Here is a 26,923-nt window from a genome sequence, read left to right as displayed (position 1 = left end):
ACTGTAAGTTGTGGTTTTAATACCTATCTCAGTGCAAAAAGGTAAGCAATCAATAAATATTAGGTTCCCCCCCCTTTTTTTTTCCTCCTCTCTGGCTGTCTAATTTTGTGACCTGCCTGAATTTACTTCACTTCCCTGGTCCCAGGTTCCTCATCTGAAAAATGAGAACACTGAAGTAGAGATCTCCATGTTCCTGCCAGATCTAAATGTCAAAATTATTGAAACTCATCATCCCTTCCCCTTAAACCTACTCATTCTGTGTCCCTGAGAAAGGTTCTTTCCTTGATAACTAGTCAGTGCTTCGGGATGTTAAGTTGTTTCAACCCTTGGTCTCTATCTCTCAGTCTCCCTCTAGAGCCAGTAGGGCGGTCCAGACCCCGGGACCCTTCATGCAAGAGGACTGTACGTGCGCGGCTCCCCAGGAAGCGTGCTGCGCGGCGGCCGTCCGCCCTGGCTGGGCCCCTCTCACAACGCAGTCCAGTGAAGCCAGCCAAGCCCCCGGGGAGGGCTGGGGAGGGGTAGTCTCCAGCTGTCCTGCGGTCCAGGGGAAAAAAGTATCTGCATCTAAAAACAAGCGTGGGGCCAGGCGGAGCCTCGCATTCACGGCCTTTCCTTCCCTGTTCTGCCACAGACTTTGCAAATGGGCATCAAACACTTCTCTGGACTCTTTGTGCTGCTGTGCATCGGCTTTGGTCTGTCCATCTTGACAGCCGTTGGGGAGCACGTGGTGTACAGGCTGCTGCTGCCGCGGATCAAGAGCAAATCCAGGCTGCAGTACTGGCTCCACACCAGCCAGGTGAGTGCGCGGGCGGCCTGCTCCAGTGTGAACCGTCCGAACTGCCACGGATGCCCCGCGGAGTGCGGAGCCCCACGTCAGACAGGTGCCAGGTTCCCAGGAGAACCGCGGTGGCGTAAACAACTCCGTGTAGACGATGGAGTTCCCTCTATCCCATTGATGCACTTTCCCCTTAGATTAGCCTGTCCCGTGACGCCCCCGCCTTGCTTCCAGCCCTCCGCTGTTGCTCACGCGGAAGCGATGGGAGTTGTCTCTCACCTGGTTTCCCTTAGTAGTGACCACCTGCGGAGACGGTGTGCGAGAGTTTCTTCCTACAGACTCTCTCCTAGCCAAAACGGAAGCTCATTCAATGAGCTTGAAGCCCCTACTTGCCTGCCGATGAACCCAGCGGCCCCCGTTCCGTCCGCATTTTCAGTGGCCCCGAGGTGGGGAGCCGGCCGGTGCGCAGGCCGAGCCGCGCGGGATGGGCGTTCTGTGCCTGGACGCGGGCGCGCTCCGGCCCAGGGACCACGGAGACCGTCAGGCCGAGCCGCACGCTCCCTCGCACCGCTCGGCCTGACGGCAGGGGCCGCCGAGAGCCCGCCGAGAGCAGAAGGGGCTGTGGCGGCTGTGGCATCTGCCCCCCGGGAGGTGGAGGCGCCCGGCGCCAGCCTGATCTCCCAGCCGGCCGCTCCCTCCTGCCTCCGCGGTGGCCGCGCGCCGGTCCGTGAGGCCGCCCCTGCCGCCGCCGCTGCCCCGCTCGTCGGTGACAGCGACCCTTTTTTACTAGTTAGGTCACTGCCCTTGATTTGGTCACATGGGACCCTGCTCTTCCTGCTTCGTCCTGGAAAGGAGCTGGTCTCCTCGGGGGGAGCTCCGCAGGCAGGTGGCCTCCGTCGGGTGCTCACGTGACTAGAGGAATTCTCCGGCTTCTTCCCTTTTTCGTTTTGGCTGCAAAGACGTTTCTGACTCACCTTTAGCAATTCTGCAAGGTCCTTTGCCACACACTAGTTGTGACGACTCTTCTTTACATCACATACCCATTTACAACCCAGAGCATATCTAAAGCTTCCTTCGAATTACTTTTTTCCCCCTGTAGATAGAATAATAGGTTAGAATTAAAATTTGGTTCTCTTGAGATTTAGGGCTGAAGGTTGATCTGTTTTCGGGCATCCCTGGAAATTTGTTGGAGGCGCAGATTTGTAACAGTGAGATACACTATTAAACTCAGGTGGTACTTGGTCCCCAGACTGTGTGTTTCTAATGATCTGTATGTGTGAATCTGTTCTTTCTGCCAGAGATTACATAGAGCACTAAACACATCGTTTGTAGAGGAAAAGCAGCAGCGTTTCAAGACTAAACGTGTGGAAAGGAGGTAAGAAGAGGCCAGCGCCAGGTGTTTTTAATGTTTGTGAAGATAAAAGTGGAGAGATGTAACTGGGACTCCCTGCTCAAAGGGGAAATTATGTATAAATAATTCAGATCAAACCAGGACCAAGTTGTTGGTAACACAAGCAGTGCGAATATATGTGGTTTCAAACAGAAATAGAAAAAAGAAGAAAAAACATGTCTGTACCTATACGGACAGGGAAATGCAGGATAGGCCAGGTACGTCCTGGTAAAGGGTGCAGCTGTGGTCTCTGGAGTCACGCGTCCAGACCCTAACCTGTCACGGACCCTTGCCCTACATGGGGCGTAGCAAGGTATTTCTCTGACCTCGCTGTGCCTCCATGTCCTCGTTTGTGAATTGAGATAAAAACAGTACCCACTTCCTAGAGATGCTGTAAGGATTAAACAAGACAATACATGGAAAGGCCCGGAAACAAAGCCATTTTAGCTCTCGTTACCGTGCACAGAGTACACGCAAGCCTGAATTCACGAGTCCTGCAGGCCGTTCGCTTCGTGCCGTTTTGCCTTTCTGACATGTGTCTGCTCCCCACTCCTTTCCAGCACTCCTAGGAATATTTGAGATATGCAGCGGACGTGTTCTGCTTCATCTATTTCCTGGCATTCTTACTACAAACTTGCCAGAAAAGCCTCCCAGTGATAGGGAGTACCAAGCATTAAATGCCTGGAGGACCCCTTCCCCGCGTGCAGCCTGTGGGTGACTGTGGTGGCTAAAGATGCCGGCAGCGTTCTGTCTGGCTCCTGGCTGGCCTTGGCAGCCTGCTCCCTGGGGCGGCCCTCCTCCTTTCTCGTGCCCAGAGGCCTCTGTTCAGGAGCAACTCTCACCGGTGGCAGATCTTCAGCTCAAAGCTTGGCTTTCTGGGTAATTTTGAAATCTGCCACTCACACTTCTCACTCATGATAGAGGAAAAGGGAAAAAGGGGTGAAAAGCATCATTCTTTTTCATTGTTTATACCTCCTCTGGGACTGCTGCTGGCCCCCTGTCCCCAGTTTGCATCTAGCTTGTCAGCATCATTTCCGTTCTCTCTGGAAGCCTCTCTTTCCAGTCAGTGAGCACCTCCTGCCCTCTCAGGCTGTGGTATTCCTGCATCATCTTGCAGCCCTGTCGGTGACAAGCTGGAGACTAATCAGGTCACAGCTGTTCTATGTCATGTTACGTCTATTTTTTCTGTAATTATTTTTTAACACAAATTTTTAACCGGAGGAACGCAAGAAGACATAGTGGTGAAGACAGTGTCTCATGACAAAGCATGTGTTTACCATCTGTAATAGAAACAGGGAGCCCAGTGATCCCATTTCCAAGTGTGATGTGGTTCCTAGTCACATCTCTCTCACCTCCGCTGAGAACCAAATGTGTCTTTCACTCATTATGTCCACTTTTCTTGGCAGATTCCCTTCTGGAGCCCCTTATTTTGAGAAGGAGCTAAGGCAGAACCTGCCCTCCTGGCTTATGCTGGGCCCACACTTCCTGTGCCACCTCCCTGCAGCCCAGCACCCAGCTGTGACCTTTCAAATGCAGTGAGTGTTTGAGGCCCCACAGCTGTCATGTCTCTTCTGAAGGCAATAGTGGAGCATTGAATTCCGAGGTTACAGAACTGATCTGTGGAAGCTCATTTTGCTCATTTTTAGTGCCAGACACAGTTCACCTACTGGTCATCTTACACGCTAAGGCTGAGGAAGGTTCAATAGAAAACAGAACGAAACACTGAAGAGGCCTCCAATTAGACACCAGATCTGACATCAGTATTTGTCATATTCTATTCACAGGTGGCCCAGAGCCACATGTCGATTACTGGGACACTTGTTATGCTAGCAACTTGAGTCTGTCATGGAATCCAGCTTCTGCTTCTGCTTCTGTATTCTATTCCCAGATATGTGTACAAAGCTCTGGAGAAAACCAGATCGGTTAGCTCTACTTAATCTGATTTCTGTGGTTGCCTGGGTGCCAGGAAAATGTGCAGATGCCCTACTCGCAGGTGCTCCCTCTGAATCATTCTATGGTACTACAGTTAGGTCTGGTGGGTTGAAAACTCTTTCCCTGTTTTTTTGGAAGAGTATCTATGCAAATGCCTATGTCTGCTACAATTCAGCATTCCTCCAGCGTGCTCCATATTTATGGAATGAATAAAACAATAGATAAGTGGGTGAATGCAGATGAGCGTGGCCCTGAGGACCAGGGATGGTGGATGTGTGTGCACCTGCTGGAGAATAAAGATTTCTTTGAGCTAAAAAAAAAGATAGATGAACAAATTCTTAACATGTGGATTTGAGGAAAGGCATAAAGAAGTTCTGGGCCATGATACAAAAGTAGACGTTACTCCTTTTCTATTTAAAGCAGAGGGAAAAAGTAGATATTGCAAGACACTATGCATAGTCTTCGATTTATTCAACCTGGGATTTCATGTAAGTTTTGGTCTATACTTCACCCCACTGGGTTTCCAATACACCCCCATTTTCCCTTGCCCCAAGATATACAAAAATTATAAACGGTGTAACACACACAAACAAAATTGTCTTGAAATTTTTCAAACTCAATTGGAAGGGATTTGAAGGAAAACTTAAAGGGAACTGTACAGCTCAAAGTAAAATTGTTACTGCCCCCTGACCCAGGTTTAAAGCCAGCAGAGCTGTAAGTGGGTTCATTGTAGACTCTTACTAAGCCCAGGACACATGAAAGCTAAGCTGTGTTGCCACCTGCTCATTATATGCCACTGAAACTATGAGAAATGTAAAGGAACTGCAGGGGAGTTTGGAATGTGTGTTTTAATGGCTTGGGGCATGTATCTTAGTTTTTGCTGTTATACTGAGAAAATTATCTCAGTAACTTAATTATTTTAAACAACAGCAAGTTAGCCATCTGTGGGTCAGCTGTGCGATTTGCTGGTCTGGGCCAGACTTGGCTGATCTTGGCTGGATTTGCTTATATGTCTGCAACCAGCTTGTGGGGAAGAGGAAAGCAGCTAAGGGCTGGCTGGTCTATGGCCTCAGCTGGGTCCACTGGGAAGACTGGGGACTCTCTCCACACTGTTATCATCAGCGGACTAGTGTGGACTCATTCACATTGCAGCAGCAGGGTTCTGAGAGAGACCCTCAGGGGACCTGCACGAGGCTTCTTCAAAGTTTAGGTGTGGAACAGCCACCTGCCATTTCTGCTAGTTTGGCCAAAACAAGTCAGGAAACCAGACTAAATTCCAGGGGGAGGGAAAGCCAGACTTTCTTCCCTTGAATCCTCCTTGATAAAGGTGAGCTGCAAAGTCACATTACTGAGGGACATGGGTAGAAAGGAGGAAGAAACTTTATTAGCCCTCCCTCTGTCCCTCCCCTTCCCCGGAAAGAAAGAGTCCAGAAATAAAGTCTTGATTCAGTGACATGGATGGGAACAGAAACACAAGGACTTAATAGAGTGTTTCTATGTAGGTTTGCCCTGTGGTGGATTACAAAAGTGGTCATAACCCTCCTTCTCCTCCAACAAGGCTAGAAGAAATCCGCAGCTATGCTGCTTGGGGCTCTAGTCTGTTCTTGTAGCAAGAAACTCTCCTCATTACATCTGACTGTCAAGAGTTCCTTTCAGGCACCAAATCCCCTCCTCTTGTGCCCGCCCGGCAGTAAGTCTTGCTCTCTACAGCCGTCTCCCTGACATGGTGGCAGGTGGTTTGACGCAAGCCTGAAAGAGGACTGTGAATCTGTTTCTATTGACTTTCATTATTCCAGGAAAAATTTGAGGCTTTCTTGGGGTTTCTTTTAAAGCTTCAGACCTGAGCTGTCATTCTCGACCCACATAAAATCATCCCTATAATGGAAAACTTTTTGCTGAAACCTGCAGCTTGTATGTTTTTATTCTCCTCAAACTCAAGTAGTAAACTTCAGGGTAGTCCTGTGGGACTGAGCATGAGCCGTTTTATAGTCTCTACCGGCCGGCTTATGCTTAGAGCCCAACAGGTGAACAAATAGGCTCTCACTTTTTTACTAAAGCGCCATCTTTGTAGCCAGAGACTGTTTCAAGCCGGTGCTGTGCTCTGAGCCTCGCTGGCAGGATGGGAGTGGAAAGACATCCAGGGTTCTTCAAAAAAGAATACGCCACTCCCTGGTCCATCAGCCCTCCAGATGATACGTCCATTCCAATTTCAGGGCAGCTTGAGACTTGGTAAGAACTTCAGTTGAAAAGCATTGTAATGGCTCTTTTTGTCCCTGTGCCACTCCAGCAGGCAGTCTGTCCGTGGCACTCTGTCTTCTGAATGCATGTCCAGCTCCATATTCACAGTTTGAAATGGCCAACAGCTGGGGAGCAACACTTTGAGAGCCGCAGAATGGAAGGTAAATCTAAAATGTCTTTGTTTCCTAGGGCCAGTGTGGGACCCCGTCAGCTCACTGTGTGGAATACTTCCAATCTGAGTCAGGATAACCGACGAAAATACATCTTTAGTGATGAGGGAGGACAAAACCAGCTGAGCATCCGGACCCACCAGGACATCCCACTCCCTCCAAGGAGAAGAGAGCTCCCTGCCTCGCTGACCACCAACGGGAAGGCAGACTCCCTAAATGGAGCTCGGAACTCAGTGATGCAGGAACTCTCAGAGCTCGAGAAGCAGATTCAGGTGATCCGTCAGGAGCTGCAGCTGGCTGTGAGCAGGAAAACGGAGCTGGAAGAGTATCAAAGGACAAACCGGACTTGTGAGTCCTAGATAACCATGCTGCTCCCCTTCCCAGTTCCCGGCATTCCTCTGAGCCCTTGAGACACTTTGTAATGCTCTTTTCTAACTACTGACAAAAGTGTGGGGAAGCGGAGGTCTAGGTCTCTCTTAGAGGTCAAGTCTGCCCATCCTAGCCTAAAAATCAGCCACAGCTCTTCCCAAGCTGACTCCCTAGCTCTCCAGGGTAGGGGTCTTTCAGAGCAGTGATGGTAAATTAGGAGTAAACTCCGTGGAAAGGATCTATGAATGACCAGGCAACCCAGCTCCTCATTGGGTACCATACTAGTAGTTCTGGGTTTTAGCCCTTTCTCTGCACTCTCACCAACGAGATAAAATGTTACTCATATGTGGTTTTAATCTTAGCATAGAACAGGATTATCCAGGGTTGTGGCTTTTGATACAACTCCCCCAACTAGATTTGTTCCTGCATTCTGAACGGGGAGCCAGATAAGAGCCAGAGGTGTGGGTATGCAAACAATTAAGCGAACTCATTAGCATCACAGCAGACCAAGGATTGACCGGATCAAGCAGGAGCCCTGTTTTTGAGAGGGTCCCGTGTCTCCAACACCATCCTGACCAGCATTTAGTAGGAACAGCTTATGTGCCACGATGAAAGGGGACAGGGATGTGGTGAGCGGGAATAAGACAGGCAGAAGAGGCATTAAAAATGTACACCATGTTGAGAACAAAAGCTCTGGGCCAGAAAAACAATTTGGCTAAGGAAGGAATACGACAATACTTCGAATCTAACTACGCATCTCCACTACAGAGTGTGCCTTTTATAAAGGAAAGCAAAGCAAAGCAAGGACATGGCCTTAGATGAAACTGGACTACCCCTGCTTATTGCCCGCACGGGGCATGCAAGCTGGTTCTGTGGGTTAAGTGAAAAGGCTCAGCAAACCACACACTAGCCCGTTCTCAAATCGGCAGTTGCCTCTTAGCTTTAGGCATTCCTAAAGCGGACCCCCCTGCAAACACCACAAGCTTTAACATATGGGACGGTGCCCTGTGCGGTCCATCTCTGTACAGGTAACTAGCACGCGAGTCTCCCAGCCCCACACCTACTCCTCCCTGAGGGGCTGAGACCAGGTGTGGTCCCTCCCGTTCTCTCCCAGGCCCCCTCTGATGCCCCCAAGGAACTGATTATCAGTAACCTGGCTTCCTGATCCCAGACATCCCTGTCCCAGTGCAGTGGCATGGACGTGCATGCAGGAAGGAAAAGTCACGGGGAACTATGGAACACCAGTTCCCAGTGCTAGTGTAGATGCGAGGCATCTAGAAACCCATTAGAATGCTGACCGACAGGGCCTTTTTCCCTGAAGATAGGGTGAGGTGGGGAGTCTGGCTCAGAAACCTGTTAACCAACTCCCCCAGGTGACTGACACGCGTATTCCAAAAAGTACTCTTCGAGAAACACTGTTCTAGAAGGATGGCTGCTCCCGGCCTGGGGAGAAGAGCCTTTTGAGAGGTTTTTACACTGTAGCACACAGCTGCTGATTCACCTTCCATACAGCCGCTCCCACCCCTGGGCACCACTTGGGACGAGACTCGCTCGGTTCTCACTTACTGTGCTCCGGCCTCATCTGTCAGGATGCCCAGCACGACTTCACAGCACTGTCCCAAGCACTGTGCTCTGTAACAGCTGCACATCACTGGAAAGGCTCCGCAATCACAAAATTTCCCCTGCATTTCCACCAGGAGCTACCCAGTCCCCAGGGAGAGACAACACCTTCGGCTGTAATTAGATAACACTTTAGTTGTTTTTGTCTGAGAAAACCCTGGGGTGGATGGAGGCACAGAGAGACTGATGAGGGAGGTAAGAAGCTTCTAGTTAGACTTCATCCACCTCGCAGATGAAACGGTGAGGAAACAGGGGGAGCCCAGGAAACAGAAAGGACAGCCCTGCTTTGAAATGCCCTGTCCTCCCGTGTTCTCCCCCAGGCCCCGACATAGATTTGCACCTGCCTTTGGAAGACATTGCCTCGTAGCCGCCCCCACCCATCTGCAGGAGCCGAGGACGCCGCAGCACCTGCCGTCCTGCTCTGCGCGACCCGATGAGCCGGGGCACCTCCCGACGACGAGCCAGCCATGCTCCTCATGGACTCGGGCCCTTTTCTAACTCAGCTCCTCCTGACTGTTCTTGAGAAGCTGGCTATTTAAAGGAACCCAGAGGTGAATTCTTTTGTAAAGTAAAGAATCCTTTTGTAATGCAATTAATTCTCCCTTAACGTATCTGTTTTGTAAGTTTGGATTTTTGTATTGTGTGCTTAAGGGGTTTACCTTAAGCTTCTCTCCTGAGGCGTTCTAAGCGGTGGAAGCAGCCGCATGGCCCTGCCTACCCACAAAGTGGATGGCCAGGGGCTGGCCAGCAGCAGCAGGGGCTGAAAGCAGGCTTGCTGCCGTCCGCATCGCTTGAAATGCCTCCGTGTTCTGGATGAAGAGGAACCGCATAGCTGCTTGTGGTGGAACTAAGCGGTCCCAAGTAGTGGTGGTTGTCGTTATCGGTAGTAACTGAACAGTGTTTTGCAGTCTGTGAAAGTGTGTTGTGTTTTATAAAAAGAGTTCATGAAATGGTGGGTCCTTTGAAAACCCTCCTTTCTGTTCTGCTACACCTGTCCTTTCAACTCCCCTCGGGCTCAAAAACCACAAAGATCAAAGTCTTCAGGTGGAGGATGGTATTTTAGTGAGGAAGAAAGAGGTAAGGGATTGCTCCCTTGCCTCCTCGTCCGGGCTCCTATTTCATGAGATGAGGAAGGTCCATTCTTTTCCAAGCTCTGGTGCTGGGCAGCCGGACAACCTGACTGTGTCGCACATCCCACCCCGTTTTCCAAGGGGAAGTTCCTGGCACAGGAAGCACACCATACAATATGGCAGGTGAGCAGGAACAGATAGGCTATGTGCTTCATGTAAATAATACTGAGGGCCCCAGAGTGCGGAGGCCTCAAGGTAGAGGAGCAGCAAGGGGATCCCTCCAACTATTAAAGACGAGTTGGAAAAATGGGACAGCCAAGTGAGGCAGCCACAGGGACACAATCAGTTGAGGTCTTTAACGTGCCTGGAGGTGACTCCATCATTCGTGGTTCTTGCTGTTGCACAAACCCTCTGCAGGAGCTGCTTCTGTGCCGACCAGGGAAGTGGTCAGTGAAGCAAGTGCCAAGTAAAACCCGGCTACATCGGGGCAGTGGGCTTCTCGGTGTTGGGTCTAATAGGGCCTTGGAGCTAATAAGCACTTCCTTGGCATGGATAAAGAATGAAGGCGAAAGAAAGAAACTACTTTAGAGCCTCTCTCCTCCCAATTCATTTTTGATAAGCAAACCAGAAAATCCAACCAATCATGGAAAGAACTTGTGTTTTAGTCATCAAAACCACTCCACTAGCTGCACTGTTGAGTTATTCCTTTCTTCACCTACCTACGCCACCCATCTAATCCAGGAGTCCCTCACTCTTTTTCGTTTTGTTCCCAATCGTTTTATGAAAATAATGTACTTAGAGGTATTTTCTTAAGGTTTGTAAAGAGTGTTTGCATTGTGTCTTCATTTTAACGTGTGTGCAATCGCTCCAGTCCAGGAAGAACTGAAATGCTGTCTTGTGAGCATGAAGTGAATAGGCTGTTTTGCTCCAGCCACTTTTCTTGTACAACCACGTGGATGGACTAGATGTTCTCAGGTCTTTTCCATCTTCAGTTTCTATGACTGTGGAATAAATGTTCAGATAGAAACTTCATTTTCTGATGTACTGCTGGCATTGTCTTGGGGGATTCAAATGTGGACGTGGTACCAGCCCCTTCCTCACAGGAGACCCACTCATGCTAGGATTTATACTTGTTTCCTTAGTAGAGTCGACGTGGCACAAAATATGCTGAGAAAACTCAGAGCCCAGGAATCACAAAGTTCAATCGAAATGGCTTCATCTGAAAGACATTCTAGGAAAAGCCAGAATACTGAGAGAGCTCTAAAAAACTCTGCCCTGGCCACCCTCATTTAGTAATTCAACAACCAGCTGCTACACAGCCTGTGTTTACGTGCCAAGTGCTGGAGACACATAGTGAATAATAAGATGGGCGTGGTCTCTGAGCTCAGGGACCTTCTCACAAGCTGTCCTTTTCACAACCTGTCAATAGACAATACTATAGTAGCTAACATTTATTGAGCATTTATTTTATTCCAGCTTCATTAAAACCCCATGACACAGGTTCTCTAGACCTAGTCTACAGTAGATAAACTAGACCTCCAGTTTACAGATGGGAAGACTAAGGCTCAGGGAATTATGGAAGTTGTCCAAGGTCACCCGGCTAGGAAGAGGAGTGGCCAAGACAGATTCACACACAGGCAGTGCAATTCCAGAACACCCATTTTACACTGTCGGGATTCTGATCGCTGCCTTACAACCCCCTCTCCTTCCTCCAACCCCCCCTTCAGTCTTTCTGCCATCGCGGCTCCGGCCCATGCCTTGAGGCGCCCCCAGCTCCACAGGGAAGGAAGCCGATGCACAAACTGCACCTGCCTTGCCCCGTCCACTGAACTCAACACTGTGGCCCCAAGTCTCACAGAAACAGCTGTTGTAGGCATCTCTCTTGGCTTTCTGGCCCGAGAACTGGTACAGACGCAGCTGAGGATCCCTGAGCAGTCCTGCGGTCTCAGGCCCGCCGCGGTTTCTGACGCACCCGGCAGTTTCAGCTGCTTGGCCACCTTGCCAGCGTGAAGCTGCTAGCGGGACGCATTCGTCAAATCTCGTACAAATACACACCTACTGTAACCTAGCTCAACTGCCAACTTACCCAAGGTTGTTTTGCATCAGTCACTCCTTGTTTGGATGCTGATTTTGAGCCCGGCATTGGGCTAGCTGCTGGCGAGAGAAAGAGAAAAGGCAAGATTCTGACCCCATGGAGCTCAGTCCAGCAGGAAGACACAAACTGGCAAACCAATGTGGCGTATATTCTGATAAATGCATATCAGGTACTGTGGAGGCGAAAAAGACACTTGTCTTCTGTGTGCGTGTGTGTGTGTGCGCGCACTTGCGCGCCCGCAGTGGAGAAACTAAGAGGAGGGTTAACAGGCACCCCAGGTAAAACAAACAGAATGTGCTAAGTTCCAGAGTTGGGAAACTATGACAATCAAAAAACGTAGGAACATCAGATAACTCAGTATGACAGAAAAATAAAGCACAGGTGGGTAACAAGCTGTAAGGACTGCAAAGAGAAAAGCAGAGGCAAGATCCCTATGCTAAATCAGATTTGTATCCCAAAGACTACAGGAACCATTAAAGGATCTTAGGCTAAAGAGGGTTATAGTAGAAGATCAGGGTCCTCACTGCTGGGTGGTACTGGCTATCATTCACATACGTTCTATTTGTTTGTAGGACAGTGAGCAAATGAAGTTAACTTTTTGATGCCTGGGCATGACCTGGCCATGATATCATTTAACCAGCACAGGTGGACTTAGAGAGAGACATAAATAAACACATACAATCTAGATTCTAAATATGTCAGTCTTCTTTTTGCCTAGAAATAAGGAGAAAATGTAGAAGAAAAATTGACCTCTCAATTTATTTGCAATACAAGTTAGTATTTTGAGCATTTACTAGTTGCCAGGCATTCTGCTAAATGTTTTGTGTATATTGACTCATTTCATCCTCAATACAATTCTATAATGTAGTTATTATTTTATAGATTAAGAAACTGAAACAGAGAGCTGAAATAACCTAGTAAGAGGCAGGGCCATACTCATCCTAAGTCTGACTTCACGAGAAACATGTTTAGCACAGCACCTGGTATCACAATGCATCAAAGGGCTGGGCTGGGTGAGCAAGGAGAAATCTAAGATCCCTTTGGTTCAGTTCTACTCTGGAACAAAGTGCTATGGGAACTCTCAATGAATAGGGGAAGAATATGCAGTCCTAATCTAGGGCCTGGCAGAGAGCCTACATAAATTAGAAATCTTCAGAAAGACTTAAAAGACTCAAGTATTTTCATTCATTATCTTCCTGATGACATGCATTCCATTGGTACATGTCTCCACTTAGGGTAAAAGAAAAAACAGAGGTCTGATTGCCACATTATGATTCTGCTGCTAAACTGAGTGACCCTGGGACTTGTTTCCTCATCTCTAAAATAAGGACATGGGGAATACAAAGCTGGTGCAGCCACTCCGGAAAACAGGATGGAGGTTCCTCAAGAAGTTAAAAATAGAGCTACCCTACAACCCAGCAATTGCACTACTAGGTATTTATCCCAAAGATACAGATGTAGTGAGAAGAAGGGGCACATGCACCCCAATGTTCATAGCAGCAATGTCCACAATAGCCAAACCGTGGAAGAAGCTGAGATGCCCTTCAACAGATGGATGGATAAAGATGTGGTTCATATATACAATGGAATATTACTCAGCCATCAGAAAGGATGAATACCTACCATCTACATCAACGTGGATGGAACTGGATGGTATTATGCTAAGGGAAGTAAGTAGAGAAAGACAATTATCACATGGTTTCACTCATATGTGGAACATTAGGAATAGTGAGGAGGACCATTGGGGAAGGGAGGGAAAACTGAATGGGAAGAAACCAGAGAGGGAGACAAACCATGACAGACTCTTGACTCTAGGAAACAAACTGAGGGTTGCTGAAGGGGAGGTGGGGGTGGGGAGGAAATGGGGTAACTGGGTGATGGGCATTAAGGAGGGCAAGTGATGTGATGAGCACTGGGTGTTATATGCACCTCATGAATCACTGAACACTACATCAAAAACTAATGATGTACTATATGTTGGCTAATTGAATTTAAATTAAAAAATTTAAAAAATAAAATAAGCACACGGTTTGAGGTCCCTTTTAGCTCCCACATCCTAGCTTTCAAATCATTCCACTCCCTAGATTTCAGTAACCTGAAATCCTCATAGTGTTACTCTATTAATGCAAATATACTATGCTTCCAACTTTGTCCACAATTTCCCTCAAAAAAAAAAAAAAGACTAAACCTATAAAAGAAGCCATAGCTATCACGGATTGCCTCAAACAGAGCTATCAGTTTCAGAATTCATAATAATTTCCTTTGTTATCACCACAAAAGGAAATTTAAAGTTATATATTTCAAGATAATCCAAATTTGAAGGGTTACTTCAATATATGAGAAAAAATTGTTTCCACTTAGGGGGGTGAAAAAAATGAGTAAGGTTTGAATTACACACTGGTCCAATAAAGCAGACTTCTGAGGAACTGTTAGCAGAAGCAAGGAGCTGAATTAACTTAACCATGCGGACCTTCCCTGAGTGCTGTAGGCCAGGCCTCCTGATGGATAATGGGGACTATGTTGTTAAGACACTGCTCTTTCTATATCCTAATTTTAGGACCTGTGATATATGCCACAAATAAGACCTTAATATCTAACATTAGGAAGAGACCAAATTTGGGGAGAAATCCCCAGAAAGTAAAGCTCAATTTCTGTGTGGTGGGACAATTACAGATCTAGGAAATGTTTAGGTTATTTCCACACCAGAGGTTTCCTATTATGTAAACCCAATCCAACATGTACACAACCCACCAGTTTCTACTTACTCTCAATGTAGCTGTCTTATCACGTCGAATCAGGCAGACTTTCGTAGTAAGAACTAGTTAAAACTTCTCTGCATACTCACTGGTACTTGGGTTTATCTATCAATTGATAATCCTCAGCAAAAACCTTAAAGACCAAATTTGAAAGGCATTCCACACCAACAAATGATCATGGAAACTGATGAGAGCGGAATATACCTTCCTTCAAGAAGCAAGCATCACCATCCCAGTAGGTCTAAAAGAAGACAAGTGATCATTTCTCTATTCTCCAGAATCTTCCCATGAATCCCCACAATATCAGACTCCGGAGTGCTGACCATTACACCATGGGGCCCACTTGAATCCTCACATCAAATCACATTCATCACTCAAGTGGCATGTACGTAGTACTATGTGCACAGAACTCCTGCCCTTGAAGAACAAAGATGCCTTGTGGACCTGGACAGGGATTAAAAAAAGCAAACAAGGAATCCCAATGGGAATTCATATAAGAATGCAACAGCTGGGGCGCCTGGGTGGCTCAGTCGTTAAGCGTCTGCCTTCGGCTCAGGTCATGATCCCAGGGTCCTGGGATCGAGCCCCGCATCGGGCTCCCTGCTCAGCAGGAAGCCTGCTTCTCCCTCTCCCACTCCCCCTGCTTGTGTTCCCTCTCTCGCTGTGTCTCTCTCTGTCAAATAAATAAAATCTTTAAAAAAAAAAAAAAAAGAATGCAACAGCTTGCAGAAATAGCTGAGATCTTGAAAAAATCCCTATGGAGGTAAGAATTTAAAAGCCAACCATGTAGTTAAGATATATGCCTTAAAGCATTATCAACCCTGATTTCGGTCCAAATTGCCAAGACAATTTCCAAGATAACAACAAAATAAAGAAAAAAGAGACCATCCCCTCAAGACCTGAAAAAAAGAGAGAAAGGGAAGACTCTAGTACTTCTCCAATAATCCTTGAAGTTGGCATTCTATATAAGCATTAAAGAAATTTTCTAAAAAGTTCCTTATGGATCTAAAACAATGATTCTTTTTTCTTAAAGATTTATTATAGGGGCTCCTGGGTGGCTCAGTCGGTTAAGCGTCTGCCTTCGGCTCAGGTCATGGTCCCGGGGTCCTGGGATCGCGCCCCACATCAGGATCCCTGCTCAGTGGGGAGCCTGCTTCTCCCTCCCCCACCCCCCTGCTTGTGTTCCCTCTCTCGCTGTGTCTCTCTCTGTCAAATAAATAAATAAATCTTTTAAAAAAAATTTATTTATTTTAGAGAGAGAGGCAGAGAGTGCATGGGGGGAGCAGAGGGAGAGGGGGAGAGAGAATCCTCAAGCAGACCCCCCACTGAGCAAGGAGCCTGATGTGGGGCGCGATCCCAGGACGCTGAGATCATGATCTGAGCCGAAATCAAGAATCAGATGCTTAACCAACGGAGCCACACAGGCGCTGTGATTTTTTTGGAGGATTGTGAGGTTTCAAATTTCCTTTGAGAATCTGAAAAAAGCTATGAATAAAGTGCATACAACACAAACAAAATTTTGTATACAATTTGTGGGTATTCCTGAAGCCCATTCATTGGCCTCTTCCGTAGTAAGAAGCCAGACTGTCCAAAAATCATCACCATTTTTGGTAATTATCTCAAAATGTCTCTAAGAGCTATGTTGCTGGGACTTCAAACTAGTTGGGACTAGAGGCTCCCTGCTCTTCCCAACTAGAGGAACTTCCCCTAAATCCAGCTGCCCATGGGACTAGTGGTTTTCTGCCACAATATTCCAGAGGCTGCAGTCCCCTGATGCTGGGCAGCCAGCTTTCTTAGCCAAATGTCATAAACAGTAAATATCCCAACCCAAACCACCTGCTGCCCAAGAAAAACACGAACACTAAAACAAACTGAATCCTGCTTTAATTGAAGCTTATGGAGTATAAAGTCCTACAGAAACATTACAGAGAATCTTCCGGAAAACAGGGATCACAGCAATCCCTGTGGAGAGGCAGATGAGAGTAATTCATAGCTCACTAAGGCCTCTCTGTATCAAATTCCCAGAGTACCCAGAAGATCTCTTTATCATCTCAGTCCTGTTCCCCATCCTCCCCAAGCTTGATTTCATTGTAAGATAAAAACTAAATTTGAAATTATTCTGGCCTCAAGAAATTTAAAGACTTTTTAATGAGTAGGACATTCAAAACTTAAATAACTTCCAACATGGAACCCAGCTGACCTTAACAAGTTACTTTGTTAGTGAATAGAAAATGGACTGAATCATCCTGGACATAATTTCATTAAGGCTTCAAACCATCCAGGAAAAAGTGGCACAATTATACCATTTTATAATCCAACTTTACAAAAAGTTTACTACCCAAATCAAGAAATGTTTGTGCCCACAGAGAGCTTATTTCTAAAAGATCCCCCTAACCCCCCAAAACAGCCGTAGGTCTCCACTCTTCTTTGTTCCCTTCTCCGTGTCAGAAACACCAATTTACTTCTTCAGGAGGAATGGAAATCCAAGATTATATAGTAAGCCTGAAGAAGAAAATGCTAGGAAATCTAAAAGCAGGAAAGAAATAAGCTGGTGGGGAAGACAAATGAGAGTTGTTTGTTTCGAATTCATTCTTAAACCCAAGACTTGCCTTTACCGGTCCTTTTCCCTGAAATCACCTAGCTATTAGAGAGGAGAGCCTGGACGTAAAGTCTGTGAAGGAAAGGTCGCTGGCAGACAAACTGCCCTGTAGGTGACAGTCAAGGAGAGAAGAGGTAGAGGTTTTGGTGGTTAATGAAGAAGTGCCTGTCTAGCCACTCCCTCTTCTACTCGTGGCTTGGCTCAACCAATATAGATGCGATGGAAATCATTGGCACCAAACGCAGCATTACACTTGGGACATTTGCGCTGACGGGTGTCATAGCGTGTCTTCACACACTCAAAGCAGAAAACATGAAAACACTTGGTCAGTACGGCGTCCTTTTTACGCATGTTGCAACATGGACAGGTCAGGCGTGCCTTAAAAAAAAAAAAAAGAAGAAGTCAGAGTCTGATCGACCATAAAGGTTTAAATGGCTATCATATGGAAGCAAACGAGCAGGAAACCCACTAAGCACGAAGACAAGAGTGCCACCCCCGCCCAAAAGAAACCATCCTCTGGTTCCCTTCATGTAAATAAGTTCGGTGTTTATTCTCCCAGTCTATTAGCAGGCCACTTCAGGCCTGAACAAAAAGAACACAAAGAAATCACCGAGGCAGTTTTCCTAACCTTGTAATCCTTAATCTCCTCCATCAGGATCTCATCACATTTGGGCACATTGTCTGGTTTCTTTGTGGTCTCTAGCTTCCTTCGAAGTCGAGAGATGTCCTCCTGTGGTAAGAGAGCATACCCATTAGACGCACTCCCCCAGACCTGCCATTCTGAGGAAAAAAATTGCTCCAACTTGAACTTTCTGCTCGGCAAAGAAAGGACTTTCTGTCCTCTCCCGGCCAATTATCTCTTAGGAATGCAGAGAACCGGAATGGCAAATACCTTCTTTTGTTCCAGAGCACAAAACCATAATCCTATTACCAAACTGAGTTGCACCTAACTACTGTCAATGCAGTTCTGTAAAAATGCAGTCTAAGAATTAAAAAAAAAAAGATGAAAAACTTGATAAGCAACTTTATTTTAAGGCAATTACTTTCAAGCTGAAGGTAGAGTGGATTAAAATAATTTACAGATGTATGGATAAGGATAGAAAGTCATCATGAGAAACACTGGACATGCCAAAAATAGAAACACTATAGAACTTTAAAATCCTCTAGTTTGATATGTTGCTACTTCTTTATAAATTTACCAATTCATTCAATTCATAAGTATGTATTTCATGCCCACCGGTTGGTAGGCACCGTGACAGGCTTTGGGGGATATGGCAGTGAAGAAAACAGACTTGGTCTCTTCACTCAAGGAACTTATAATCAAGTAGGAGATGACACACATCAGACCAATGACTCTTTCATAACATTTCAGAGCTCAGAACATACGTAAAAGGTGAAATGTAAAGAAAACACAATTGCTCTTGCCTGGGCTCGTTTGAAATTGAACATGTCCTTTTCTTTGGTGACACTGTTCTCCACGATCTCATCCTGAAAATCATGGAGCTTCTTCTGAGCCAACTCCAGTTGCGCTTTGAGGTCATCTGCCAGCTGGGCTGCCTCCATCGCCTAGGCGGGATGTACAAATAGCGTCCACTTATTTCTAAGGAGGCAAAACGTTAACCCGGTCCAAGGAAGAAAGTGAACCTCTAATTTCATCCGTGTCCTACTTATTTGTTCCTCTGAGACTAACTTTAGATTATAGAGTAAGCAATCCTACCTTGCGTTTATTCATCTCTAAGGCTTGAGTCCTAAGACCCAGCTCCTTCTCCCCCGTGCCAATGTTGCTTTGTAACAGATGCTCCTTCTCTTCCAATTTCCTTACTACCTGTAACTGCGCATCAACCTTTGAAAAAGAAAAATCATACTTTAACACAAACAGGAAAGAAAAAAAACTATGAACTGACTAGGTGCTGTTAATCCATAGGCCCACAAAAAGAGAGTCTGTTAGAAATCTCAAATCATCACTCTCTTTACCCATGAACCCTTCAAAATACATAAAGACCACAATACTTAAAAGCTTCCCTTTTCATACAAAAAAAAACAAAAAAATCATTGTTGATGATTCAAGCAAGAGTTTAAGAAACACTGAAAATTCTTCTCCAAAATTGCCAAGAGCAAAAGGAATTACATTTACAGATATTCACCTTTTAGTCATACTAATTCTCGAAGCCTGGCAGTTCATACTAGACCATGTAAATTATAGCTCAAACAAAGGCCATGTGTATCTCTCCCAGAATGGTTAGAAGTTCTAAAGCAGTCTTTTTCTTGAAATTCACACACAAAGTGGAGTCACCATGAAAGGGTAAAAAGTCAAGTCACACCCCCACAGACTCTCATCCCAACATCCAGAGGTAATCAGGTAACCACTCTGTTTCTCATGCAGCCTTCCAGAAATTTGTAAACTACACAGCACACACACAAAGACGTACACATTTTTAAATAAAAGGGATAATAAAACAAATCATTTAATGATAACATCTTCCATACTAGCAGATCCATATTTGTTTTAACAGCTAAACTGTACTTCTTTGCAGGGATGTATAATTTGTTTAAAAGAATGCTAAAAATATACATTTATACCAGAATGCTAACAATACACATTTTCAGGGTTTTTTTTTTTTTTTTAATGCCACAATAATCATTCTTTAACGCATGTAGAAAGTGCCCTACTTCAACAGAATTCTGGCAAGCTCTATTCAAATTACCTGAGTCTTTAGAGTCAAAACCTGGTCAGCTAGCTCCTCCTTCTCTTCTTTAAGTAACTTGTGGATCTGATTTGACTTGATACGCTCAGACATGAGCTTGAAATTTGCATCATCCTTCTCCCGCAACTGCTGCATTAAACGGATATTTTGCTCTTGCATGTCTTCAAAGGCCTGGCCTGTAACATCCATCTCCGAGAGGAGAGCCTCTTCCTCCTAAAATACGGAGAAAGAACCCTCATTTTAATAGAATCTTCTAACTCCAAAGAAACGAGCACTGGAAACTAAACTTTCCCAGTGTTCATTCAGAAATAAATTAACCTAGTGACAGAGAAACTCAGTTTTAAGCAGCTTAGTTTTGTCACTTAGGTTAGCCCGAGGAATACAAATGAAGCCCTTATTATTTGAAGCCACTGGCACTGATGATCTGATGCTCAGCTGATTTATATTCAGAGTAAACACCATAATGCAGCAAACTGATCAAGTAGCAGTTGGTAAAGAGAACTTCTATCACAAAGCCTCCCATTTTCCCACACTTTTCCACAACTGTAATATCACATTTCACTACAGACTTTCCAACAGTACCGCACAACAATCTGATGGGTGAAGATCAGTACCTAAAAATATGTATTTTTTAAAGATTTTATTTATTTATTTGAGAAAGCATGAGAGCAAGATTGAGAGAACGAGTGGGGGGGGGGGAGAGGCAGAGGGAGAAGCAGACTCCCCGCTGAGCAGGGAGCCCAACATGGGCCTCATTCCCAGGACTCTGGGATCATGACCTAAGCCAAAGGCAGCCGCTAAACCGACTGAGACACCCAGGTGCCCAGTACCTAAAAATATTTTGACTTATATTTTGTGTTATGAGGAGACTGTGAGGAGAAAAGTCTTTACAGACCATGACCTGAGCCGAGGGCAGACGCTTAACGACTGAGCCACCCAGTCGCCCAGTTTTGTATATTTGTAATCATAATGTATATAAAACCTTATATATATATATATATTTTTATATTTATTTTTTTTATTTTTATATTTATTTATTTTTCCCCCATTTAGACTCACTCCTGATTCCAGATCAGCAGAGGAAGGATAGATCCCTCCACAAACAATGTTTGAACAACTGGCTACCCAATTTGAAAATAAATTTCCTGCCTCACAAATACATAAAACAAAATAATAAAGAATGAAAGACATCAGTCTAAAAACAAATGTACATATAGGAGAAAAATATTCACAAAAAGAAAAAGACTGGAATGAAAGAGCACACTGCACTGTCAATAACTTGTCAAGTAACATTTATTTAAAAACCCAACTAAACAAAGAGAGTGTGCCCACCTGCTTGGCCATGGCCAGCTTCTTCTGCAGGTACTCTATCTGCTCCTCAACTGCCCGGATCTTCCTCAAGGCGTCCTCATCAGCCATCTTCTTGTTCTCCTTTTTCTCCTTATCCTCTAGATCCTTGAGTCTTTGCCTTAGGTCTTCCAACTAGAGAAGATAAGGAATCATATGCATGAGAAGAAAAAGCTATAATACAATTTCAAAAATCAACTGATCCTGTGTAGATGGAGGGCCCACAATACCAAAGAACCTTGAGAGAATTCGAAAGGGAAACACTTCACTGGCAGGCCACATCACACTGCTCTAACTTCCCTCTGTTCCCACATGACACACTTGTATAAGCAACGCTGGTGAGGAGTGCACGTGCACCTCTCTTTAGGATAGTGGTTCTCACCCTTTTTTTAAGGCCCCCAAATTGTAAGAGAATATGACATTCTTCCCAAAAGTAATCAGAAAAGTGACTCACTATAACAAAGATTTATGGGAAAAGCATTAATGGGAAAGAGGGTACAAAAAGCCTGAAAAGGTTACTCCTATTCCCAGAAATTGTGATACACCTTACCACCTAGTGGACAATACAGAAATCTGTTTTATTTTAGATGGTCTCTGAAAGGGAAGAAAATGCTGCTGAGTTTTAAATGCTAACTTTAAAGATGAAGAAAGAAACTACATCCTTCAGAAATGTGAAGGAAAATCCCATAAATGCAGACTGTAACCAGAATGACAGGTAATGGCAGAGGACATTACCTCTGCCTTAGACTTCTTCTCAGCCGCCATCAGCTGAACTTTGTCTCTCTGTTCCTTTGGGGCAGAGCGGTACATATCTAGCAATAGTTTCATCTCCTTTTGGCTCTCTTGTGCCTTCCTATGATGAGGGTGGTAGAGGGAAGGGAAGGGTGTAACGAGAAAACACAGGACATCAGAGCAAGGGAATTTGGAATTGAGCAAAATAATTTACAACAGTTCCATGTACACCTTACAGCACAGCTCTAAAAGAAAACTTCTGCACGGACCATCAGGAGACTTGTGGATATACTCAGAAACTATAGAAAAGCAAGCTAACTAATGGAATCATTTCTCCTTCAGACCAAGTTCTCCAACATAAAGTTATAAAATAAACACCTTGGCCCGAATTAAAGAGGCACAATTCTGGGGCCCCACTCTTAGAAACTGAGATTCAGTAGCTCTGTGATGGGGTCCAGGAATATATTTTAAATAAGTCACCCAGATGATTCTGATACCACACCTGAAAAAAGCATTTGCCTTAAAGAGATCAAGAAGAAAGAATGAGAAAAAAGGGAGAAAACTAGATTCAATAATGGAGTGATTAGCCATCAGCTGAAGACTGAAACTTCACCTCCTACTAAATTATCAAATCTCTTTTTTTTTTTAAGATTTTATTTATTTATTTGAGAGAGAGAGAGAATGAGAGAGAGAGAGCACATGAGAGGGGGGAGGGTCAGAGGGAGAAGCAGACTCCCTGCTGAGCAGGGAGCCCGATACGGGACTCGATCCAGGGACTCCAGGATCATGACCTGAGCCGAAGGCAGTCGCTTAACCAACTGAGCCACCCAGGCGCCCTAAATTATCAAATCTCTTAACTATACTTTTATATACCAAAGAAGTTCAAATGTTTTGAGCACAGTTGTCCTTCAAATCCACGTATCAATAAAGGCACAACCATGACCAATGGGAAGCAAGACGTAACCAGTTCTACCAGAGAAGTTACTGGTTATGCAGGAAGAGAAGGCACAGTATGTGACATTATGTTGGTATTTCATTAACCGACAGGTCTGTCTTACCATTTCCATGCCTGCAGGAATAAACCTCCTAAGACATCTCTTAAAATGATCTGATACATACACAAACTAGTTAACTGCTAGGCAAACAGATCAACGTTGTTCAAGTTATACTGATACAAACTCTACCCATTATGATTTTAAATTATAGTTCATGCCAGCAATCTGCCAGCAGTTAATTTCAATAATTCTCATGAGTATTGCTTAAATCATGACACCCTGGGTCCCTTAATTTGGATTCATGAAGAGTAAGTCTACAAGTTCAGGGCTTACTGAGACCTGACCACTGAACCAGACTACGCAAGAGCCCACACAAGCCATTTTGACTGCACACTTGATTAAAAATTGAGAGCACAATTAATTGTACATTTAGTTATACCCAAGATACTATGATGGTCTGTAAGTCATGCCATCCACCAAACAGTTCATGCATGATGTCCTAACCTCAGCTTCTGAGTCAGAAACAGTTTCTCTAAATTCTGCTCTTACTTGAGTTCAATCTTCAATTGTTTGATAACTTCTGCTTCCTTTTTCCTTCCATCGTCATGTTTCCCTTTCTCTTTATCCTTAGCAGAGTCTCTTTCTTTCTCTGACTCTTTCAGTTTCTGCTTCTCTCGTTCCCTCTCCTTTTCCTTCTCCCGCTCTCTTTCTCTCTCCCTCTCTTTCTCCCTCCTTTCTCGTTCTCGTTCTTCCTCGTCCCGTTTGGACTTAATTTCATTGACTTCCTCCTGAGATGCCTTTGACGCGGAGGACTGGGCAGCTAAGTCCTCAGGATCCTGCTTCAGTTCTGCAGGCTCATCCTTCGGGTCCTCAGTACTGGACTGAGACTGCAGGAGGGCAGTGCCGCTGCGCAGACGGGTCTGGGGGACAAAGAGGGGAAGGAAGCGCATCACTGACAGCAACCACCCCGCTCGCCTCCCTCGAACCCGGCTACACGAACAGAAGAGCAGCACTTAGTCTACCCGTCCTGGTTACCTTGTTCAGGTCAGACTGGGCTTCTCTCAATTTCCGCTTGTACCTCAGGACCTCGCCTTTCAGCTGGTGATTGTGATTCTGGAGGCTACTGATGAGGTGGCGCATCTCCCGGTTTATGGGGCCTTAAATACAGCAACAGCAATGTTACGAAGAACTGTGACCAGGGCAAAGGCACAAGGAGAGAAAGTGCGGAACACATCAGGGACCTCTGAGAAACAGGGAAAATTACCAAAAGAAAGATTCCTTCTCACAAGAAGAAAACAAAACTGGCCAGTCTGAGTTGGGAAAAACAAGCACCAAGCTGTGAGCCAAAATGAATTCCAGGATTTGGTTTAAGGGTCTTTAAGACATCGGAGCTCCACTTAATCCTAACAAGTCCAGGTAACCATACGGTATTGTTTAAGGAAGGCATTTGCAGTAAGCTGCAGGGTGAAGCAAGAATAATCATACCTGCTTGCTCATTGGCGGCAAGGGTCTGCTCAAATTCTATCCTCAGCATCTCATACTCCTTGCGGACCTGGGCCAGCGTATCTTCCAGCTGGATCACTTCGGTCCTCAGCTTCTTATGAAGACTAACTTCATCTCGCTACGTGCAAAAAAGGGAACCAATCAAAAATTCTTATCCAAGGGCGCCTGGGTGGCTCAGTTGGTTAAGCGACTGCCTTCGGCTCAGGTCATGATCCTGGAGTCCCGGGATCAAGTGCCGCATCGGGCTCCCTGCTTGGCAGGGAGTCTGCTTCTCCCTCTGACCCTCCTCCCTCTCATGCTCTCTGTCTCTCATTCTCTCTGTCTCTCAAATAAATTAATAAAATCTTTAAAAAAAAAAAAATCCTTATCCAAATGTGGAAACATCATCATATTCTATTACTAGGTTTCCTAATTTTGACCCATAAGGATCTAAGAAGAAAAAAAGGAAATACTAAGAGGGATTACTCTGAAAAGTTCCAATTCAATCAATATATAATAAGCACCAGGCAGCTACGAAAAACTGATTTGAGAACTGGCAGGATATTAAAGAAATAGGGGAAATAGCCCCTTCCTGTGAGAATGTTATAATTTACAAGGAGTATAAACAATAAAACGGGATATAAACATTGTAAGGTAAGATATATTAAATTCAATTCATTTGTCAGACATACAGTAAAAGACCAACTATGACAAACATTACCTTAAGGACTATGGAAGGTATAGAAGTGAACACATGAATAAAAGTTTTTGCCTTAAAAAAAAAAAAAAGTATTTACATTTGCCCAGACACATATAATGGCTTATAAACAGTGCGGCAGCTTCTACCCACTACTCTCACCCATGCACATAAGGCTCCAGCTATAGTAAACTATTTCTAAATCTGTTCTTCTCACTGCTGAGAATGCCCTTCTATTTTGTCTACCAGTAAACCTGCACTTATACAAAACTTGTATTTACGTTTTCTACCAGTAAACTTAAGATTCACACTTTACTCTGGCAAGTGGTTATCAGGAAGGTTCCACAGGAAATCAGATGCTCTCCTTTATTACTGCCTCTTTTGAGTACGCCTCTGTTGTCCCATACCTCATTCTAATGGTCACTACTCTCCCTGCTAAGCTGTATGATCCCAGATGCCAGGATGCCCACCATCCAGCAGAGTAAAGACGTATGGCCACTCCATACACGCTTATCAAATGAGCGATAATTGCTCATGAGAGGGTAAAATTATAAAATTTACGAGGCAGAAAAGCTTATATATAGAAGACAAAGCGAGGCTGTTACCTCAATGAGCTCAACTTGGCGCTGGTGGGTCCCCCTGGTGCCATGAAGCAGTGTCCGAGCCTCATCCAAGTGCGCTTTCAACTGCAGGCTCTCATTGTACAGGACGGAGAACTGTGACTGCATACAGCGGTACTCCGGGGTCTCCTTAACCGCCTCCTCCACCGCGCTCCGCAGCTCCACCTGAGGAGGGCCCAAAAACAAGTCAGAAGCAGAAGCTAGCGTCTGTGCCCTACATGCCAGACAGGGAATAAAACCTTAAACTCAGTGATGTCCTGTGCAACTGAGACAAGCTTGTTTTGTTTTGTTTTGTTTTTGTTTAAGATTTATTTATTTGTCAGAGAGAGAGCGCACATGCAGGGGGAGCAGCGGACAGAAGGAAAAGCAGGATCCCTGCCGAGCAGGGAGCCCAATGCAGGACTCAATCCCAGGACCCTGGCATCATGACCTGAGTCGAAGGCAGACACTTAACCGACTGAGCCACCCAGGTGTCCTGAATTAAGACAAGCTTTATGAAGATTATGGATTATATCTGCCCACTCTTCTAGTTCTGTAAAATCTACATCAAATTAAATCTGACCAGCCAAGAGGTGACACCAGGTAGGGGCGCCTGGGTGGCTCAGTTGGTTAAGCGACTGCCTTCGGCTCAGGTCATGATCCTGGAGTCCCAGGATCAAGTCCCACATCGGGCTCCCTGCTCGGCAGGGAGTCTGCTTCTCCCTCTGACCCTCCCTGCTCTTGTGCTCTCTTTCATTCTCTCTCTCAAATAAATAAATAAAATCTTAAAAAAAAAAAAAAAGAGGTGACACCAGGTACCTGTGTTCTCCACCCAAGAACTGTTTTAATTGATACGTATTTTACATTATGTATCAACCTACACCCAATGACACTAGAAGAGCCCTATGAAGTTTGTCAGATGTGGGGACACAGAAAAACCCTATGAAATTTGTCAAGATGTTTAATTCTTAAAACATAGTTGAGGACCCTCGTCATTAACTTGTTCTTTTTATTAACAGTCACAGAGAAATATATTTTTGACATTGTATCAAAAATAGTTATGCTTCTCTTAAGCAACGATCTGCTTTAGTTACCCAAACACTTTAATTGATTTAACTCAGGTTGGGTTTTTTTTTATTTTTTGTTTTTTTCAGTACAAACATCTTTATTTACCTAGAAACAAATCAAATTATAAAAGACATGTGGCGGGGCACCTGGGTGGCTCAGTCGTTAAGCGTCTGCCTTTGGCTCAGGTCATGATCCCAGGGTCCTGGGATCGAGCCCCGCATCCGGCTCCCTGCTCAGAGGGAAGCCTGCTTCTCCCTCTCCCACTCCCCCTGCTTGTGTTCCTA

The 26,923-nt window shown here is 45.2% G+C and overlaps 2 protein-coding genes across 5 annotated transcripts in view; one reads left to right on the top strand and one right to left on the bottom strand.

Moving 5' to 3' along the window:
- Positions 1-6,926, top strand: part of GRIN3A (glutamate ionotropic receptor NMDA type subunit 3A) — a 152,321-nt gene extending 145,395 nt beyond the window's left edge. The window contains exons 7-9 of the mRNA XM_021691386.1: positions 632-796; positions 2,074-2,150; positions 6,525-6,926. Of these exons, the coding sequence (XP_021547061.1) occupies positions 632-796; positions 2,074-2,150; positions 6,525-6,864 (582 nt within the window). The 3' untranslated portion in view covers positions 6,865-6,926. The remainder of the gene's footprint in view (positions 1-631; positions 797-2,073; positions 2,151-6,524) is intronic.
- A 9,356-nt stretch (positions 6,927-16,282) lies between these two features.
- The window catches only part of RNF20 (ring finger protein 20), a 25,419-nt gene continuing 14,778 nt past the window's right edge, over positions 16,283-26,923 (bottom strand). For 2 of the 4 annotated variants that reach the window (XM_021691737.1, XM_021691738.1), the window contains 11 exons: positions 25,578-25,757; positions 24,279-24,414; positions 23,829-23,950; positions 23,343-23,713; positions 21,802-21,919; positions 21,052-21,201; positions 19,720-19,932; positions 18,732-18,857; positions 18,440-18,580; positions 17,643-17,744; positions 16,283-17,392 (listed from right to left, as the gene is read on the bottom strand). In XM_021691737.1, coding sequence (XP_021547412.1) covers positions 17,216-17,392; positions 17,643-17,744; positions 18,440-18,580; positions 18,732-18,857; positions 19,720-19,932; positions 21,052-21,201; positions 21,802-21,919; positions 23,343-23,713; positions 23,829-23,950; positions 24,279-24,414; positions 25,578-25,757 — 1,836 coding nt within the window. In that variant the 3' untranslated portion in view covers positions 16,283-17,215. The remainder of the gene's footprint in view (positions 17,393-17,642; positions 17,745-18,439; positions 18,581-18,731; positions 18,858-19,719; positions 19,933-21,051; positions 21,202-21,801; positions 21,920-23,342; positions 23,714-23,828; positions 23,951-24,278; positions 24,415-25,577; positions 25,758-26,923) is intronic. The other 2 variants (XM_044920770.1, XM_044920769.1) reach the window with 2 other exon arrangements.

The sequence above is a fragment of the Neomonachus schauinslandi genome, chromosome 13 (genome assembly GCF_002201575.2).
Source record: "Neomonachus schauinslandi chromosome 13, ASM220157v2, whole genome shotgun sequence".
Taxonomy (NCBI): domain Eukaryota; kingdom Metazoa; phylum Chordata; class Mammalia; order Carnivora; family Phocidae; genus Neomonachus; species Neomonachus schauinslandi.
Note: the sequence above shows the minus strand (reverse complement) of the source record. Positions and strands in the feature narration are given on the sequence as shown.